Source organism: Lates calcarifer, linkage group LG18 (genome assembly GCF_001640805.2).
Source record: "Lates calcarifer isolate ASB-BC8 linkage group LG18, TLL_Latcal_v3, whole genome shotgun sequence".
NCBI classification, from domain to species: domain Eukaryota; kingdom Metazoa; phylum Chordata; class Actinopteri; family Centropomidae; genus Lates; species Lates calcarifer.
Genome location: NC_066850.1, coordinates 8,838,490 through 8,854,564, shown reverse-complemented (window position 1 = coordinate 8,854,564; position 16,075 = coordinate 8,838,490). Strand labels below are relative to the sequence as shown.

Below are 16,075 nucleotides of genomic sequence, written 5' to 3'. Positions count from 1 at the left end.
TTTCTTTTTGTTTTTTGCATGGCAACATCTTTTATTGTTATCCTTTTACAGTAACATCAGGGTTATTATCATTCATCGTCTTCTACTGGAATTTAATCATGATCATATGACTAAAACCTGAATAAAAAAGTTAATGATGTTACTGTTTTACAAGAAAGAAGTGTTTTATCTGCAGCACTGTCTTAACCATTGTGGTGTATTCAGCAAACTCACATGTGACAAATGTCCACAGTCCCTCAAACCTGAGCTGAGGTCTTAAACGGTATGAGACAAAACCTACAATCAGCAAAATCTGTAAATACATTTTTTTATCAGAATATGAAACAATTTAAATTGCAGTATAGAATATGTGACAATCACCTGCACCTCTGTGATGAATTAAGACAAGATGAAGGCAGACATATTTTGCACAGGTCTCATTTTCTTCAAACTTATGTCTGCACTCGTCCTAACGTTAAGTTGGAGCTGCTTCCATAAGAACAAACATGTTCCTGCAGTGAATTACTTTACAACAACAGGCTCTGGGGCACAAGCATGGATCGCATAATCCACTGAATGAATGACATCCAATAGCAGAAAGTGACAGTCGATACATGAAATGATCCTGTGTTTCTGCATCAAAAGTCTTTAAAGCAAAGAAAACGTCCTCTGATTTCCTTTGGTTCACCAGGCGATACCCTTCTTCTTCTTGCCCTGGCTGCTTTTCTTCGCCATCCGTTTGCCTTTCATTTTCTTGGCCTGCCGCTGGCTCATCCAGGCAGGGTACTGTCCATTTTCATTCAGCAGTGTTTTCTTGTTGCGCTTGCTGTCCATGTCCATCTTCCCATCTGTAACACAAAAGGCAAAGATGAACTAAATCAGAGAAGTGTAAATAAATAACTGCTTTTCTAACTCCTTGGAGCAGCCACTCACCATCACCCTCTGCCACCTCTGCCATGTCAACATCCGCCTGCTTCTTGATCTTGTCAGCTGGCACCACAGTGGCGATTTCCTGCACGTCAGTCATGACAGCTTCTCCTTTCTTATCCAGATTCAGAGCTTGTTTCAGACGAGCCAGCTCTTTGGGAGCGTTTTTCTTCCTCTTCTCTGCGCGCATTTTACGCTTCCATTTGCTCCGCAGGCTTTTTGCCATTTTAAGGATGTTCTGAAACAAGCAATTGTGGTAAATGAATTATAGTAACAGTAAAGGCAGCTTTCTAAGCTTAATGTAGATAAACAGAACACAAAATAGTTTAATATTAGCTTATCAAATTAACAGAAGGAACTAATCTAATCCTATTCACAAGTTATCTGATACAACATCATCGACGAGACACGTTTGTCCCCATAGCAACGTGAATATATAGTTATTATTACACATTGTCACTTATTCGTTGTAATTATAAGATATTGCTGTTTATCAGTGGGCTACAGCCACTACAACTATTAGATTTAGAGTTCATTTATACCACAGCAAGCTAACTGAAGTTTGCTAGCTTGTTAGCTGTCCAGGTGCTATGTCTCGTAACAAAACACACAGCTTAGAGTTAACCTTAGCTAATTCGACGTGCTAAATTGTGTTAGTATTATTCCATAATGCAAACAGTAAATGTCACTTACGTTGCGAACGTGTAGTTTAACTTAGTTTTTTAGTTTTTCCACACACACCACGGTGTACACGTGTTTACAAGATGAAGAAAAAAAAGATGCGGTGACGTTTTCGAAGAAGCTGCAACATGATTGGCTACTTCAGTCAATATGAAGACCGCGACGTCTGATTGGCTAGCAGTTTCAAACTAGGAAGTTCGAAGGAAGTGGATTGTAAACAAACGTGAAGAAGGGTATGGTCTACAAAATAACTCTCGTCGCTTGTTTATTTAACTCCTGATTGTAAACCAAGGTACTAAACGTGAAGCAGCATCTCTTGGCGTTGTAAATAGTTAGTTGTGTCTGTCATTTTTCTCTTAAATCGGTCGTGACCATCTGTTTATCAGCTCGGTCCGCAGCCCCTCCGCACAGAGATGTTCAACATGTTGGAGGCGGCCGCAGAGCAAATGATGGTCCACAAAGATTTCCATGCAGCCTTTGACACATGCGACAGAGGTCTGCGGAGTCTCGCCAGCATGGAGTCAGAGGACAGCAGGTGAGAGTTTGAAACTCGCACCTTGCATCCTCCCTCCAGCCTGGATATTAGTTAGTATAACTAAGTTTCTGTGTTTTGTCTCCTCAGGTGCGGAGAGTTTAAAGCTGGTTTCTGCATCTTAGGGATTCAAGCCCTGGCTGAGCTGAACCAGTGGCACGGTGTCCTCTCCTGGGTCCTTCAGCAGTACGAGGACCAGGAGAAAATACCAGCAAAAATCATGCAGATGTGGTGAGTGGAGCTCAAACAGAATTTATTTAACAAGTTTGGTCAATGAATTAACTGTTCGAGGGAGTTATCAAGCAAAAAATGTCAATCAATCTCTGTTAAAGTCAGGTTTTGACTGTTTTATCTGTTTGTTTTTTGCATTGCATCATTGTTATTGCATTGATTGAATATCTTTAGATTTTGGGCCAGTGGACAGGCCATCGCCTTGGGCTCTGGGAAATGATGATTTTCCACTTTTTTCCTGTAAGAGTAAGGCATCTAAGGACATTTTAAATATTTTGTTTGAAAACGGTAGAATGAAATAGTGACTGAAACACGGCCCATTAAGACAACATGTTAACCAGCAGTCACTCCCAAGCTTTTTCCAAGCTGCTGTGACGTCATCTTGACAAAATCACCAGTCGTGTTAATTAAAGACAGTGACCAACAGTCCAAAACCCAAAGATATTTAATTTATAATAATCTATGGCAAGAGATTTTGCTTTAAAAATCCCTGAATCAGCTGTTATCAAAAAAAACGTTGCCAGTTAAAATTTTGTTGATGGACTAATTGCTTAATCGACTAATCATTTCATTTTGAATCGACTCTGTCTCTCATGTTGGCAGCATACTTCTTTACTCTAAGGTGGCTGAGCCTGCTGTGATGCAGGAGGCAGCCAGAGTTTGGTTACACTGCCCATCCAACAGCAGAGTACCAGGGTTTGGGACAGTCGCAGAACTGTACTTGTTGCATGTCCTCGTGCCTCTCGGACACACAGAGGAGGCTCGGGATCTGATCGTCGGTGAGGTCGGAGGCAGTGCGTTCACGGAGGACCAGAAACAGGAGGCGCTGGAAGTTGTAGTAGAAAAAGAGCAACAGAATCGAGAACCGCCTCTGAACCCTGATTCTGAGACCGCTGCACGTACTGTCTCAACTAAAGGTCACACATTTCAGCTCAGCTCCAGATTAAATCCATTTTACTAAATCCCATAAGTACAAATAATGAATGCAGACCGTCTCTCTGAGTGTGTTTGTGTCCTGCAGGTGCTGTAATCCCTAAACTTCAAGCCATGCTCAGGTTTTTATACAGAAAACTGTCCGTGAGCGGCTCTGGCTCATTCCCTCTCCGGAGAATCTTTCTGGCTGCTGTCCTCCTCTACATGCTCTTTCTTCGACTGGATCCAGGTTGGATAAAATGTTCTTTGTGTCTCAGCTCCATTACCAGGCTTGTTGAAATATAAAACATTTGATTAGAGGTAAATTGGTACATTTCTTCCTGTTCTTTTCCCACAGCTCTCCCGTCTTCATTCATGTGGATTTCCAAACTTCTTCAGCTGCTCAAACAGATGTGGAGTGCCATGTTTGCCCCGTACTGGACTGTAAAAGACTGAAAATCACTTTAGATTTTACCACGTTTTGACCACAGTTTAAGCTCTTTATGAAGTGTTGCCATACCTTTGAAAAGGTACAAACAAGATCTTGCAAACAATATTTGCTGTTTTTTTTTAGTTAGAAACCACAGACTTTTGATGGCATCAAGAGGATCCACAGACTATGAGAGGCTGATGTTTTTTTTTTTTTCTTTTGTCTTGTCAGTGCACATCACTAAGCTTCTCCCACCTCTTGTCCTCACTAACACATCAGAATTGTTGCAAGAGCAGATTTTTTAGGGCGGCACAGTGGCGCAGTGGTTAGTATTGTCACGTCACAGCAAGAAGGCTCCAGGTTCGAGCCCAGGGCTTTTCTGTGTGGAGTTTGCAAGTTCTCCTTGTGCCTGTGTGGGTTCTCTGCGGGTACTCCGGCTTCCTCCCCCAGTCCAAAGACATGCAGGTTAACTGGTGACTCTAAATTGCCTGTAGGTGTGAATGTGCGTGTGAATGGTTGTTTGTCTATATGTGTTGACCCTGTGATGGACTGGTGATCCATACAGGTTGTACCCCGCCTCTTGCCCAGTCTCAGCTGGGATAGGCCCTTACAGATAAGATAATGAATGGATGGAGCAGGTTTTTCATCTTAAGGCAACATCCTCTTCAACATAATAACTTTTAATTAACCAGGAAGATTATTAACTACATTTTTACAGGAGTGTCAGCTGCACCATCATCAAATATAACAGACTTTTAAAATATTCAGGGAACCATTAAGGGTCAACAAAACAGATTTGAGTAGAAGGTTAATGTAAGAGCAGCAAATATACAATTAGAAGGAATATGACAACAAATACATGTAATAAACATATGAAAATGCCAGTTTAATTTTGTGTGTTATGGCTTTTGAAAGTTATTCAGCCTTAACAAACAGTTGGAAAAGGTTTAAAGAAAACTTGAAATCTTTCCGCAGCTTTTCATTTTATTATCTGACACTAAAGTGCTCAAATGTAGAGATCTACAGTGTGTTTAGAGGGTCAAACAGTGCGTGGATTTATAATTCAGTCACACATGTTGATACTGCGATACTGCACAAACATCACAACAAAGACTGAAATAATATCAGCCATTATAGTGACAGATGGCTGGTGTAAGAAAACAAAAAACATAATTACGGTGGTGTTACAGTACATATTTTAACAGAACAGCTTTTTAGTTCTAACAGTTTAACAGCAGTGATGACAAACTTGAACAACTCTTTAATATAGTGCATTAGACGCAACGGGTCTTGTTTGCGATACCGTTTTAAACAAAGCAATAAGGTAAGAAAAGTAATAAAGTTAACGCTGTTCGTTTATTAATACGATTCTGCGCGTGGCAAGTTTTAAGTTTCGATTTCGGCGAAGCGGATCGTCGCTGCGAACAGAAACCCTTAAAACGAAAGTGAGCGAGTCTAAAGCAGCTGATGTTTACTCTGAAGTGAGAGAGGAGCAGTTTTCTCTCACAGACTGATTCTGCAAAAGACAGGAGACTGTTTGACCCTCTGTTCTCCCACTGAACCTCATCAGACGCGCTGAGAAGTGAAGCCTCATGTCTGAAAGGCTCTGTCGGTTTATTTCCATACATATAGAGTAAGGGACCTCCATTACGGTGAGTAGACCACATCTAGTCTGTCTCCTGATGGTGTTTGATGTTGAGTATGATTTGAAGTGACAAGAAAAATACAACTTCCTGTACAAACACTGTAATACAGAAGCTCTGCAAGGCACTTTACAGAGTTTAAGGTTCGTTTTTGACTGAGGAATCAGTCAAATTATTGGGCAGTTTTAGGCTGGAGTTTGATTTATCAGCATTGGAGGGTGTTTAAATACCTTTACTCCTCCGTGTGTATACAGAGGAAGACCAATGCCTCTCAAAATAATGCAGTACAAAGTCAAATTATTCAACTGAGACAGCACATGAAAAGTAGTAGTTCTAACAAAAGTTTGGATGTATGTATTATTTACTTCAGGGCTGATGTTTTATGTTGCTTCACAGTATAAAGATGTTCCTGTTTCTCTGGTCACTCAGGTGTATCTGACTGTAGCCTGTACAGGGAGAGACAGTTAAACAAATATTCACCTTCAGACATTATTTTATAAACCTTTCGGGAATCAAGAAAAATGACTTATTTAGTTATTTTACGATTTCTCTTTAGGTTCCTTGTTCCAGACCGGGGTAATGCTCTGTCTCATTCATCAGGACGTTTTCCTGCTATCTAATATTACATTTAACAGAATTATTTTTCTCATCACAACCAGTAAATCCTTCATGTGTGCACCAGTGACACAGAAAGCAAAATACTGACCTTGGAAACCTGGTCGTCATCTGCTGTACGTCAGGCCGTTAAACCAATAAACCAAACGTGTTTCTCGCTCACTCTTCTATAAATGATTGATTTGTTTATTTCAGTAGAATATATACGTGAGGTGGGTGTTCTCTTCAGCTGTATTGACATTTATGCTCAGGCCGGTCAGCGTCAGGGCTTCACCGACCATGTTTTATTTTCTTCTTGCTCGTTCAAAGCCCCACTGGCATTCTGGGTCTCCTGATGATGGGTAGACCCAGCCATGGATAACATGTCTGCATCAAGGTATCACAGGCAGAAAATAAAAAGTGTTATTTAACCTTTTCAATGGTCTGTCCCAGGAATGAGAGGCCTCACCAACTACCATCTGTCCTGCTGCGTGAACACTTTACTGCAGACCCTCTCTGCTACCTGGGAAGTAGCAGATGTGCTAGAAAGGTAAGACATGTTCTTGAACTGTAAGGCAGCAATAAGTAACAACAAAGTGGTAAAGATGCTTTTAATGTGTAAAAAAAAACTTGTGACCTCCCACATTTAGGTTGAGAAAATTATATGAGGCTTTGGCCTCAGGAAACCCTGTTGAAGATTTCATAGTTACACAGGTGTCAATCTGGAATCAAGGCTGCTTTTTTTCAGGTGTTTGAGAAATAAAAGATTAATGACGGTTTATAAATTGCACAAGGTGGGAGACAGGTGGTGTGAGAGGGGACAGTCACAGTGTCCCTCTGCAGTTAAAGAATGTTCTTGCAGCCATGAGGAGCGACTCTCCTCAGCACGTTCCCCATCGAGACTTCCTTCACTGTCTGGACAGAAACTGCGTCCGACGTAAGAACCGCGCTCTTACACAGTCAGTGTCTCATACTGATGTGGTTTATTTCACAACTTGTGATAATGAGAACTTTGTCTCGCAGTTAATACACAGCATGATGCTGACGAGGTGTTCCTCTCCATTCTGAACTTTGTGCAACAGCAGATGGACGACAAAACACTGGTTGGTTTGCAATCACTACTGTTCTTTATTCTATACCTTTATACATGTGTTATCTATGTTTGCTTGCCTTTATTTCTCTGCCAGGCTCTTGAAATCCAGGATCTGTACAAGATTTCTGTGGAGACGCACCTGCGGTGTTTGGACTGCAGCTCTGTCCAGACTCGGAGCAGCTACCTGCTCAGCCTGCCTCTGCACATAAAGGAAGATCACAACTCTCTGGTGCGATTTTTATTTTGTTGTTGGTTTTTTTTTTTTTGGATAATTGTGGTATCAGTCCTCTATCAGTCCTCTCATCTTTTTGATGAGAGGACTGATACCACTCTGCTACAGTCAGTTAGCTTAGCTTCGCTTACCTTTGGCTCTGCTCAAAGGTACATGTTTGTTCAATCCATACAAAACCAAGTAAACACGTAAGATGGAACAAGTTTATCTGTGAGCTTTTAAGGAGCTGGAAGGTGAATTTTCTCTAGCTGTTTCCAGTCTTTATGCTAAGCTGACATATTAACATATTTAAAACACTTTCCTGGATTTCAACGTTACAAGTATTTCTAACATTAACATTTTCAGGAAAGCTGCATATCCTCGTTCTTAGAGGAGCAGGAGCTAAGGGACATAAATCGCTGCTTTTGTGCCCAATGTGGAACCAAGACTCCATCCAAACAGGTGAGACTTGGTTTAAATGCTACCCAAAAAAATAACTAACACAGTCATCAACTTAGACATTTCATTTCTCTTTCAGGGGGTCAAGCTGCTCTCCTTGCCTCATATCTTGTGCGTGCACCTGAAACGGTTTCGAAGTAGTCGTGTTTACACCCGGAAACTTGATTGCAGGGTTTCTTTTCCAGAAACCTTTGATTTCTCTGAGATTGTTCGAGATGCCTTCTCCACTGACTTTGCCCAGGTACTTATATTTCCTGTCTAGTATATGAGTGTTTTATTTTTTGTCATCTAAAAGTTTGATTTGTTCTTCCAGAATGAGTGCAAGTACACTTTGTATGCAGTGGTGGTGCACTCTGGTTACGCAATGTATGGGCACTATACTGCCTTCATTCGTCATAGGACCAACCAGCGCTGGTTCTATGCAGATGACAGCCACATACAACAGGTTTGTCCAATAATAATAATCTCTCTCACATGAATTTGTGTCTTAAGTACCAATATAATCTGCAAACATGATTAACTCTGGTTTTTCCTTCCAACACACAGGCCTCCTGGGAAGAAGTGCAGAAAACATATGGAGGACGTTACAGGTAAATTCCTCGACATCACCACATACATCTGCTCTCTCTCGTATAGACACTATTGAAAACAGTGCAACAAGGTCACAGAGTCCCTTTAAAGGCAGTTCAACATCTGGGAAATTCTGTTTTTCAATTTCACACAGAGAGATGACAAGCTCGATACCACTTACGCTAAACATGAAACTACTATAGCCAGACAGTTAGCTTAGCTTATCACAATGACTGGAAACAGGGAAACAGCTAGCCTGGCTCTGTCCAGCACCTGTAAAGCTCACTAATTAACACAGTATATACATGTTATTGCTAATGCGTTGAATGCTTCATATCTACCGCACAGACTTGAGAGCAGTATCTGTCTTTTCATCTAAATCTGCACAAGAAAGCAATCAAGTGTATTTCCCAAAATGTCAAACTATTCCTTTAATGCAAAGAGCTATACAGACTTTTATTTCTTCTCATGTTAACACCTCAAATTCTCTGTGTTCAGCCTCCTCACCGTCAACCTGTTTGTAATTCAGAGGATATGCCTTTAGTGAGAAGTAACAAAAAGCAAAATCGTGACTCTCATTTATACCCAGTTAAACTGGCCTCCAGCTGCTTTTTAGAGTTCAGTTTAAGATTTTTATTAATAACATCGAAAGCCTTAAATGCTTGACTGGCTTCCACTGACATCATGGAGCTTTTATCGTCCTACTTACGGAAACAGCCTCAGATCTAAAGACAAAGCCTCATTGTCTGTTACTCAGTGAAGATTAAAGACTGAAGTTGACCGTGTTTTTGCAACGTGGGCTGTCAAACTTTTGAACCTTTAAACAGAGGAAATCTGTCTTTGTCTGTATTATCTCTCAACAACAAACACCTTATTGCCTAATACCTCGTAGTTATATCTTCACTTTTTTTCCTCTTTATTATATTGCAATTTTTAAAAATGTCTTCCTTCAACCTTTTCCTGCCCCACCACAGAGAGACATAACCTGATGTGGTACATTTCTGCCTTATTTTTACAGCGACACAGCGTACATGTTAATGTACAGAAGAGGTTCGAAGGAGGGGGGGCAACAACCTGAATTATCCAGCTGAGTGTTTGGATGCAGATTAATTAATCAGGGGTCAAGGTGCAATACAGGATCAATATGAAATACATAGGAATTTAAGGAAGTGAAACACTAATTTGCTTGAAATAATGGATTGCAGTTTTTGATTTTATGGTGAATGGTTTTATATTTAATATTTTCATGACCTCGTAAGGTTCATTAAGGAACTAATACTTACACCAGCACAGTAACTTCTACACAACAACAGTAGGTGGCGTTCAAGACTCAAAACACCAAAGGGTTTTCCACTCTCAGACCACACACAATGTGCTCAGGCTCAGCAATACTGGGGGGTTGGTTTGAAGAGAATGTTTAGCTTAGATATTCACTGTTTGGGGGGAAATACCTGCAATAAGACTCAGTGTTCATTTTCCTGACACTGCTATATAAGATATGAGTCATTCATGAAGAACAATGAAGTCATTTTTTCTCATTTGTGCTGCCAAAACTACCAACAGCAAAAAAAAAAAAAAAAAAAAAAAAAAAAAAAAATCTCTTTCATTATCTCACTCTGATTTTATGTATTGCATTTTCTCACTACCTGCAGGCCCTTTACCTGCTATTACAAATCTGATTTCTAAAGACACACCTTGATGTTTTTCTCTCTTGTTGATGCACCAACACACACACGCATCTCTACCACCTGAGCTCAGAACATATGCTTTCATGCTCTGTATATGTATTTGTTTTTAGAATGCACTGAGGCCACCATCTCACAATGAAAGGAGGTTAAACGTTGCAGCTGCAGCCACAGTGCTTGATTGCTCGGTATAGGCTGTCAGCAGAGCCTCTAAAGTTCCCACTCGCTTGGCCAAGAGTCGGGGGACCGTGTGAAATGGTGCCTATGTGCTGCAGAGCTCTGACAGAATGGAACATGTCTGCACAGTGCCACAGGCAGCAGGCCTCATGCTTAGTCATCTCGCTGCCATGTAGCACAAGCGCAGCTTTCTGTATAGGGGGTATCTTCCTGCCACATTAAGACCAAAGACCGCGGCCAGATATGTGCACTGTGTGTCTAGACTTGAGTCATTATTACAGATATGGTTTACACTGAGTTTGTGATATGAGACTGCATCTTTTCATTTTACTAGTGCAAGTAAGAGGCAGACATTGGAAATAATCATAATAATAAAGACTATTAAGATATACTGGTAGGAAAATTGCATTTTTGCTCGATAACAAATGTTCACAACGCTGGGTGCTTGGAAGAATTTACAAGTAATGTGCATCACTTGAAGCAGCTACACTGAATATTTTTATATTAATGCAATCAAATGACAGCGTGTAATGTGAAAAGGCTGGCTCATAGCGATAAACCCAGAGGATTATCATCATCCTCACAGTCCCCCTCAATGCTACAAAGCTTTTTAGCTCATTGTTTTGGTTCAGTCTTACTGCTCTTGTAGCTTTTTTTTTTGGCCACAGCAGGCAGTGGTTTTCCGTTTACAAACTCTAAAAATCCGTCATTATGCTACCTACCCAGCATCAACTGAAAACAGACTTAACAGCTAATGTTAGCTGATGGACAAAGTGGAGCATTTAGCAGCTAAAGAGCCAGGTATTTGCCTGGTTAAAGTTAAAAGGGAACATCACTGCTGTGGTCACAGCTTGTTCACTGCCCCCAAGCAGCCAAAAAATCAGTAATTTTGTGTAAAAGTAGTAACAGAGTGAAAATATTCTGTTAAGTCCTGCATTCAGAAGTTAACTTATGTACAAGTACAGAAGTATTATTATCAAAATTCAGAATAGCACCTTTCAAAGTGTTATTTTATATCATGTTATTGGATCAATCTATAAAATCTACATGTACATGTACTGCATCTACATGTATTGGAGTAACAAGTGCAATTCTGCTCTCTGTAATGTAGGATAAGCATAAGCTCTTCACCACCTTATAATACTGAGTGTTTGGTATATGCATCCCCAATAACCATATTGTCCTGATTGTGAACAAGTAGGCCAACTGAAATTTTAGAAGAAACATTAGAATCTAAATAGAATATGATAACCCCTCCATTTGCAGTGAACTGATTATTCTCTTTGTACGCTTAATTAATTATTCATGCTTTACAAGCATGTGTCAAGATGAGCACCTGTCCAGCACCACCCTGACATTGACCACATCAGGCACTAACAATGCGGCAGCATGGCACAGCCAGCATGCCCTGAGGCCACATGTATAAAGTCTGACTGAGCGTCTGGACGTCTTAGTTTCTATTCAAGCACGTGTCACACATGCACGAGGTCTTTGTCTCTATTGTTTGAGGCTGAGCGCTGGCCCCTGGATGCGGTTACATGGACACTTTATGGCAGATCATAATCTCTGCAATTTAGTTTTAGCTCTTTATCTTGGTCAGGTGTTAAACAGTGAGCTAAGGATACCTTATGCTGCACTGTTTTGGTGTATCATTTCTCCAGCAGTGATAGTGATTGGCACAATAACTCAGTAAAAACCACAACTGAAGCAGATATGTGATGTAAACTCAGGCCCAGTAGGCACGTAGGCTATAGCAGCAGGGATGATATTCCTCAGGCTTTGCAGTGTGGCAACACTTAAACTGTTTTCTTTGGAGAATATTTCAAGGTTCATTAATGCTTTTTAGTCATTGTTGATGTGTGTTTACCAGTTACTAGGTGAGCACACCACTGTGATGCGTCGAGGAGAAAATGGAATTTGGCTATTTGAGAACCACTCTTAAATTTTCCCTTTTTTGTGTGGAGGATTTCACAGGCTTAGATAAATGCCTGTGCTTGACTTGAATTTTCTCAAATGCAACACACAGCCCGAGCAGTACTCCAGCCCTCCGCCTGTTTGATGATGATCACCAATAATAATGTAATTTCACGTCACTTGTCAAAGAATAACTCTTGTGCTGTTCATACAGAGGTGGAGAGCAGTAAGGAGGCAGTGAGGCTGAACTGCCTGGCAAACTGTAACAGATACAAAGGTTGTAATCATGGATGTTATTATTTTATGCCTGTTCAGCCATGTTAACAGCTTGGCTCTGTGGCAATGTCAGCACACCACTTTGGCCTAGACTGAAATATCTCAGCAGCTATTAGATGGATTTCCATTAGGCCTTACGTTCATTAGCGTTAGCATTAGCATTTTTGACTTTTAGTGAAATATCTCAACAACCTTTGGACCCATTCCAATGAAATATGGCATAGACATTCATGCCCCATAATCAAGCATTATCATGCTAAGATGGTGAAAATGATAAACATTATATATGTATAGCATATTACCGTTGTCATTGTCAGCATGTTCACACACTGATGTTAGCATTTAGCTCAAAGCACTGCTGTGCCTAAGTACAGCCTCACAGAACAGCTAGCATAAAAAATCTTTGCCATCAAAGCGAAGTAATACCTAAAAAAAAATATGCACATACTCCAATCTGTGTTTGAAGAATATCTAAATGTGTTCTTTCAGCCATCTTTTTCAGCTATGGTTTAAGAAAATAGCTGTCCATCTGCTATATTTATATTGAAAACAAGGTAAAAAGTATAGGAATAACGCATGTAGTTTTCACTTAAGTTACTAAAGTTTCCTCTGTCTGTTTCATTCAGAATTTACAGGTTTCATCTTCTGGTTTTATTTTTAAAGCCGTCAACAGGAACTTATTTGGGCACTGTCTCTACACAGTTCTCCTTTTTCTGCTCTGAACACAGATTGTGAATGGTAGCTGGATTTCTCTTTGTCTGCTAAACTTGCAGGAATACTTCCCTATGACATGACTGTGTTAGGGAAGATGTTTCTCCTGTAATGTCAAAACCGAGACTCTTTAACAAGCCTGATTGCCCCTCATCTGTTCTAATCCTATATAACCTAATCTAACAGCAAAATCTCATGGGTGCTTCAGGGGTGGCAGCCAACTTGCACAGCTATCCTTTGGTTACATAATGAGGTTTCAAATAGGAAATGATTCTCTTTTGCTCTCAGGCCTGGTGACCATGGTGAAGTCTGCTTTTGTAAATAGCAAACAAGAACTGAAGGCAAATGTCTGCTGCATGACTTAGATTTTTCCTCTCATGTAAAAAAATTTGGTAAATCAGATAAAGGAGCACAGAACTGAAAATGTATCTGCATATTTCTTCATAAAAAGAAAATCCACCATAATTCAAAGGACTTAAATCCAAAACTAAACACTAACTATAGTCATTTAAGAAGGTTTGTCTCTGATCTGCTTTGATTAGTGACCTGTCACCTGAAGTCTAAAATGCTTTACTTATATCTAGGTTATGGCAGTGAATTCTGGCAAGTACCTCTTAGCTTTAGGTGTTAACACATTGGTCTGTGAATATACTGCCGTGATTTCAGTGGAATTTGTAGTATGAGCGGCCGTTTCGAGGAAGAAGTCTTATCTTTCCCATGTGAGTTCATAAAATTTCCTCTCAGGAGGGAGAAGGGGAGTCTGGTCAACACAAAGTTTTCCCTCTCTCTTCACGTGTTCAGTTGTCCCCCCGAGATTCTTGGCAGCCCGAGCGTAATAAATAGAACATCTGCTGGGTTTTCTAGGAAAAGGGATGTCGAACAGTCAAACTGCTATAAGTGAACAGCAGAGAAAAAGGGCAGCACAAATTTGGTCTGGTTTGGTTTGGACTGGAATGGAGATTGGGGTTGATTCACTTTCATTTTGGTCGATTCAAAATGGCAAGTGACACTGCTGTTTAGCAGCTAATGATATGTATTCAATCTCAGTTATTTTTCAGGTTATTTATATTTACTATAAAGTGAACTTGAAACAGAGGGGAGCTTGCAGCAGGTTGTACTTGTTGGTTCTCACAGGCAGTGAGCAGACGTCCCTTGGTAATTGTGGTAATCACATGTATATCACCTCAGTGTGACCTGATGCTCCAGCCTTGTCTTCATGGTTCTGTCGTTACCCTTCAGTTAGCGCCTTATCTCAGCTCCTTATCATCAAACACAGGATCCAGGGAGGATCAGCCATCATCTCAGAAGCCAGACTGCTCAGGTTACTGGTGAAATGGCTTTACTGACGGGCCCGGGTAGCTGTCTGTCTGTCAGTTTGTGAGCGTCCTGCCTCAAAGCGAGCTCCTGCTCTGACATGCACACCACCATGTTTGTGCGCCTCCACGCCGGTGGCCCCTCCACTGGTCACAGCTAGTATGAGTGTTATTCATGGTATGATATGTTTTCGTTTTGGCCATGCAGTGCTTTGCATCAGCAGCAGAATATCACTCACAAACCAAAAGTGAAAATTAACACTTGTTGTGACTTGTTGAAGTAAAAAACTAATCTAAACATTATCAGATAGTATCATAATAAATCCTCATCTTCACATGGCATCCCTCAAATTAAAATTCTCCTTCTCCTCTCCCTCAGTGTGCAGGAATGAATGGAATTGCACCTTGAGGGTAACCACTGCCTCACCGTTCCAGCTCTCAGCCAGCGATAAGCTCACAACAACCTGCTAACTGCTGCAGACACACATTTCAGCTGTGCTTGTGTATGCATGCCAATCAGCTGCTACATCAGTGCTCCAGTTAATGATTTGTACAGTAGGAGAAAAACCTGTGACAGTGAGAGAGCTCATAGCGAAACTGGCCTAGATGGAAAAAAAAAAGAACAATTTTTTCACTTCTCCTTCACCCTGCCCTGTCTAAGAGACCTGACCCAGGTTCGTTAGCTCTGTAATATGGGCTGGGCACCTTGAGAAGTGAGCGATCCATTGTCAAACCTCTTTGACCTGCTCTCTCCTTCAGCCTCTCCTATTTCCGCACAAAGACTCTCTAATGCCAGGTAGCTGGCGCTGGCATTCCTGTTACATTCCACCATGGGGAAGTTGCTGGGATCAGGATGAAAAATGCCTGAAACAAAGGCCTACTCTCATTCACAGGGTTTAGGGTTCTGTGGGAAAGTCCAGGCTGGACAGAGGTTGGATGGCAGAGGAATGCGAAGCGGGGCATTGCTCACACAGTGTCTATGACACAGACCCAAAGACACATTGACAAGGTGGGGGTCTTCTTACAGAGAGGAGTCAGTCTCCATGAAAGAGGATGATAGGGCTCTGGATAAGTGGAGTAAATCCTTTATTTGTCATGTTTACAGACAGTTAAGTGATCCATTCTGAAGACTTGATGGGATGTCTTGGTGGGGTGCATTTTGGGTGTTATTTACCTTTATTTGTAAGTGATAGCAGAGTGAGATGACATGCAGTGAAGCAAAGCAATGGTTTCTAACCTTATGGCTTGTGGATGCGTAAAGCAAAAGTTTGACATGTTGGGAAAACGTTGATGGCACTCTCGGATAAATAATATAGACCCACAGCCGATTACATGTAATTACGTGGTCAGTGTCTTAAACTTCTACACTGAAAATAAATGACAGCTTTTCTTACTGTTCATTCAACATGACTTTTTACACTAATATTTTTTTTCATTTGTGAAGGTATAAAGTCTATTCCTTTACCTCCTCATGCTGAGGTTAAGTGCCTGACCTCGCTTCACCATCCCTCCCCTGAGCCATATCTGAACCACAGCTCGTGGAGATTTAGAGAGGAATTTACTGCCAAAGCTTTCACTCTCCCACAACAAATACCAACAAGATATTCTTGATAATGTATCTTCAGCTATGGGGAAGAGAAAGGCAGTGAGATAAATGTGAGTTACTCTTTGATCTTTCAGATCTTTCATTTTTTCCAAGACTGAATGATCAAAACTACAAGTAATCATTTTTAGCCT

At 40.8% G+C, this 16,075-nt stretch overlaps 4 protein-coding genes across 5 annotated transcripts in view; 3 read left to right on the top strand and 1 right to left on the bottom strand.

Annotated features, from left to right (window-relative positions):
• Positions 1-1,727, bottom strand: llph (LLP homolog, long-term synaptic facilitation factor). Its single transcript, XM_018680958.2, has 3 exons — positions 1,600-1,727; positions 913-1,144; positions 1-827 (listed from the first exon to the last, which is right to left on the bottom strand). Exons 2-3 carry the CDS (start codon positions 1,130-1,132, stop codon positions 664-666), a joined length of 384 nt encoding a protein of 127 aa, XP_018536474.1. The 5' UTR covers positions 1,133-1,144; positions 1,600-1,727; the 3' UTR covers positions 1-663.
• Positions 1,715-4,582, top strand: pex26 (peroxisomal biogenesis factor 26). 2 transcript variants are annotated; one of them, XM_018680957.2, is made up of 6 exons: positions 1,715-1,820; positions 1,974-2,122; positions 2,210-2,350; positions 2,954-3,267; positions 3,372-3,512; positions 3,621-4,582. In XM_018680957.2, the coding sequence occupies exons 2-6, from the start codon at positions 2,001-2,003 to the stop codon at positions 3,716-3,718; spliced, it is 816 nt and encodes a 271-aa protein (XP_018536473.1). In that variant the 5' UTR covers positions 1,715-1,820; positions 1,974-2,000; the 3' UTR covers positions 3,719-4,582. The 2 variants fall into 2 exon arrangements, with proteins under 2 accessions (XP_018536473.1, XP_018536472.1); XM_018680956.2 differs by having other exon boundaries at positions 1,778-1,879.
• Positions 4,583-5,133: 551 nt separating this feature from the next.
• usp18 (ubiquitin specific peptidase 18) lies at positions 5,134-9,953 on the top strand. Its single transcript, XM_018680959.2, has 10 exons — positions 5,134-5,344; positions 6,383-6,479; positions 6,724-6,866; positions 6,953-7,032; positions 7,117-7,251; positions 7,600-7,695; positions 7,772-7,933; positions 8,006-8,137; positions 8,239-8,282; positions 9,281-9,953. The coding sequence occupies exons 2-10, from the start codon at positions 6,385-6,387 to the stop codon at positions 9,351-9,353; spliced, it is 960 nt and encodes a 319-aa protein (XP_018536475.1). The 5' UTR covers positions 5,134-5,344; positions 6,383-6,384; the 3' UTR covers positions 9,354-9,953.
• Positions 9,954-10,659: 706 nt separating this feature from the next.
• LOC108886219 (G1/S-specific cyclin-D2) overlaps positions 10,660-16,075 on the top strand; it is a 33,637-nt gene continuing 28,221 nt past the window's right edge. Inside the window, exon 1 of the mRNA XM_051077774.1 lies at positions 10,660-15,994. The gene's annotated coding sequence lies outside the window, so the exon portion shown is untranslated. The remainder of the gene's footprint in view (positions 15,995-16,075) is intronic.

Bases quoted from the DNA above. Each gene is read 5' to 3' on its own strand.
- pex26 (XM_018680957.2), top strand. From the start codon at position 2,001: ATGTTCAACATGTTGGAGGCGGCCGCAGAGCAAATGATGGTCCACAAA. The intron at 2,123-2,209 runs GTGAGAGTTTGA...TTGTCTCCTCAG, and splicing joins ATGGAGTCAGAGGACAGCAG to GTGCGGAGAGTTTAAAGCTG. The intron at 3,268-3,371 runs GTCACACATTTC...TGTGTCCTGCAG, and splicing joins ACGTACTGTCTCAACTAAAG to GTGCTGTAATCCCTAAACTT.
- usp18 (XM_018680959.2), top strand. From the start codon at position 6,385: ATGAGAGGCCTCACCAACTACCATCTGTCCTGCTGCGTGAACACTTTA. The intron at 7,033-7,116 runs GTTGGTTTGCAA...TTTCTCTGCCAG, and splicing joins AGATGGACGACAAAACACTG to GCTCTTGAAATCCAGGATCT. The intron at 7,252-7,599 runs GTGCGATTTTTA...TAACATTTTCAG, and splicing joins AGGAAGATCACAACTCTCTG to GAAAGCTGCATATCCTCGTT.
- llph (XM_018680958.2), bottom strand. From the start codon at position 1,132: ATGGCAAAAAGCCTGCGGAGCAAATGGAAGCGTAAAATGCGCGCAGAG. The intron at 828-912 runs GTGAGTGGCTGC...TTTGTGTTACAG, and splicing joins AGAGGTGGCAGAGGGTGATG to ATGGGAAGATGGACATGGAC.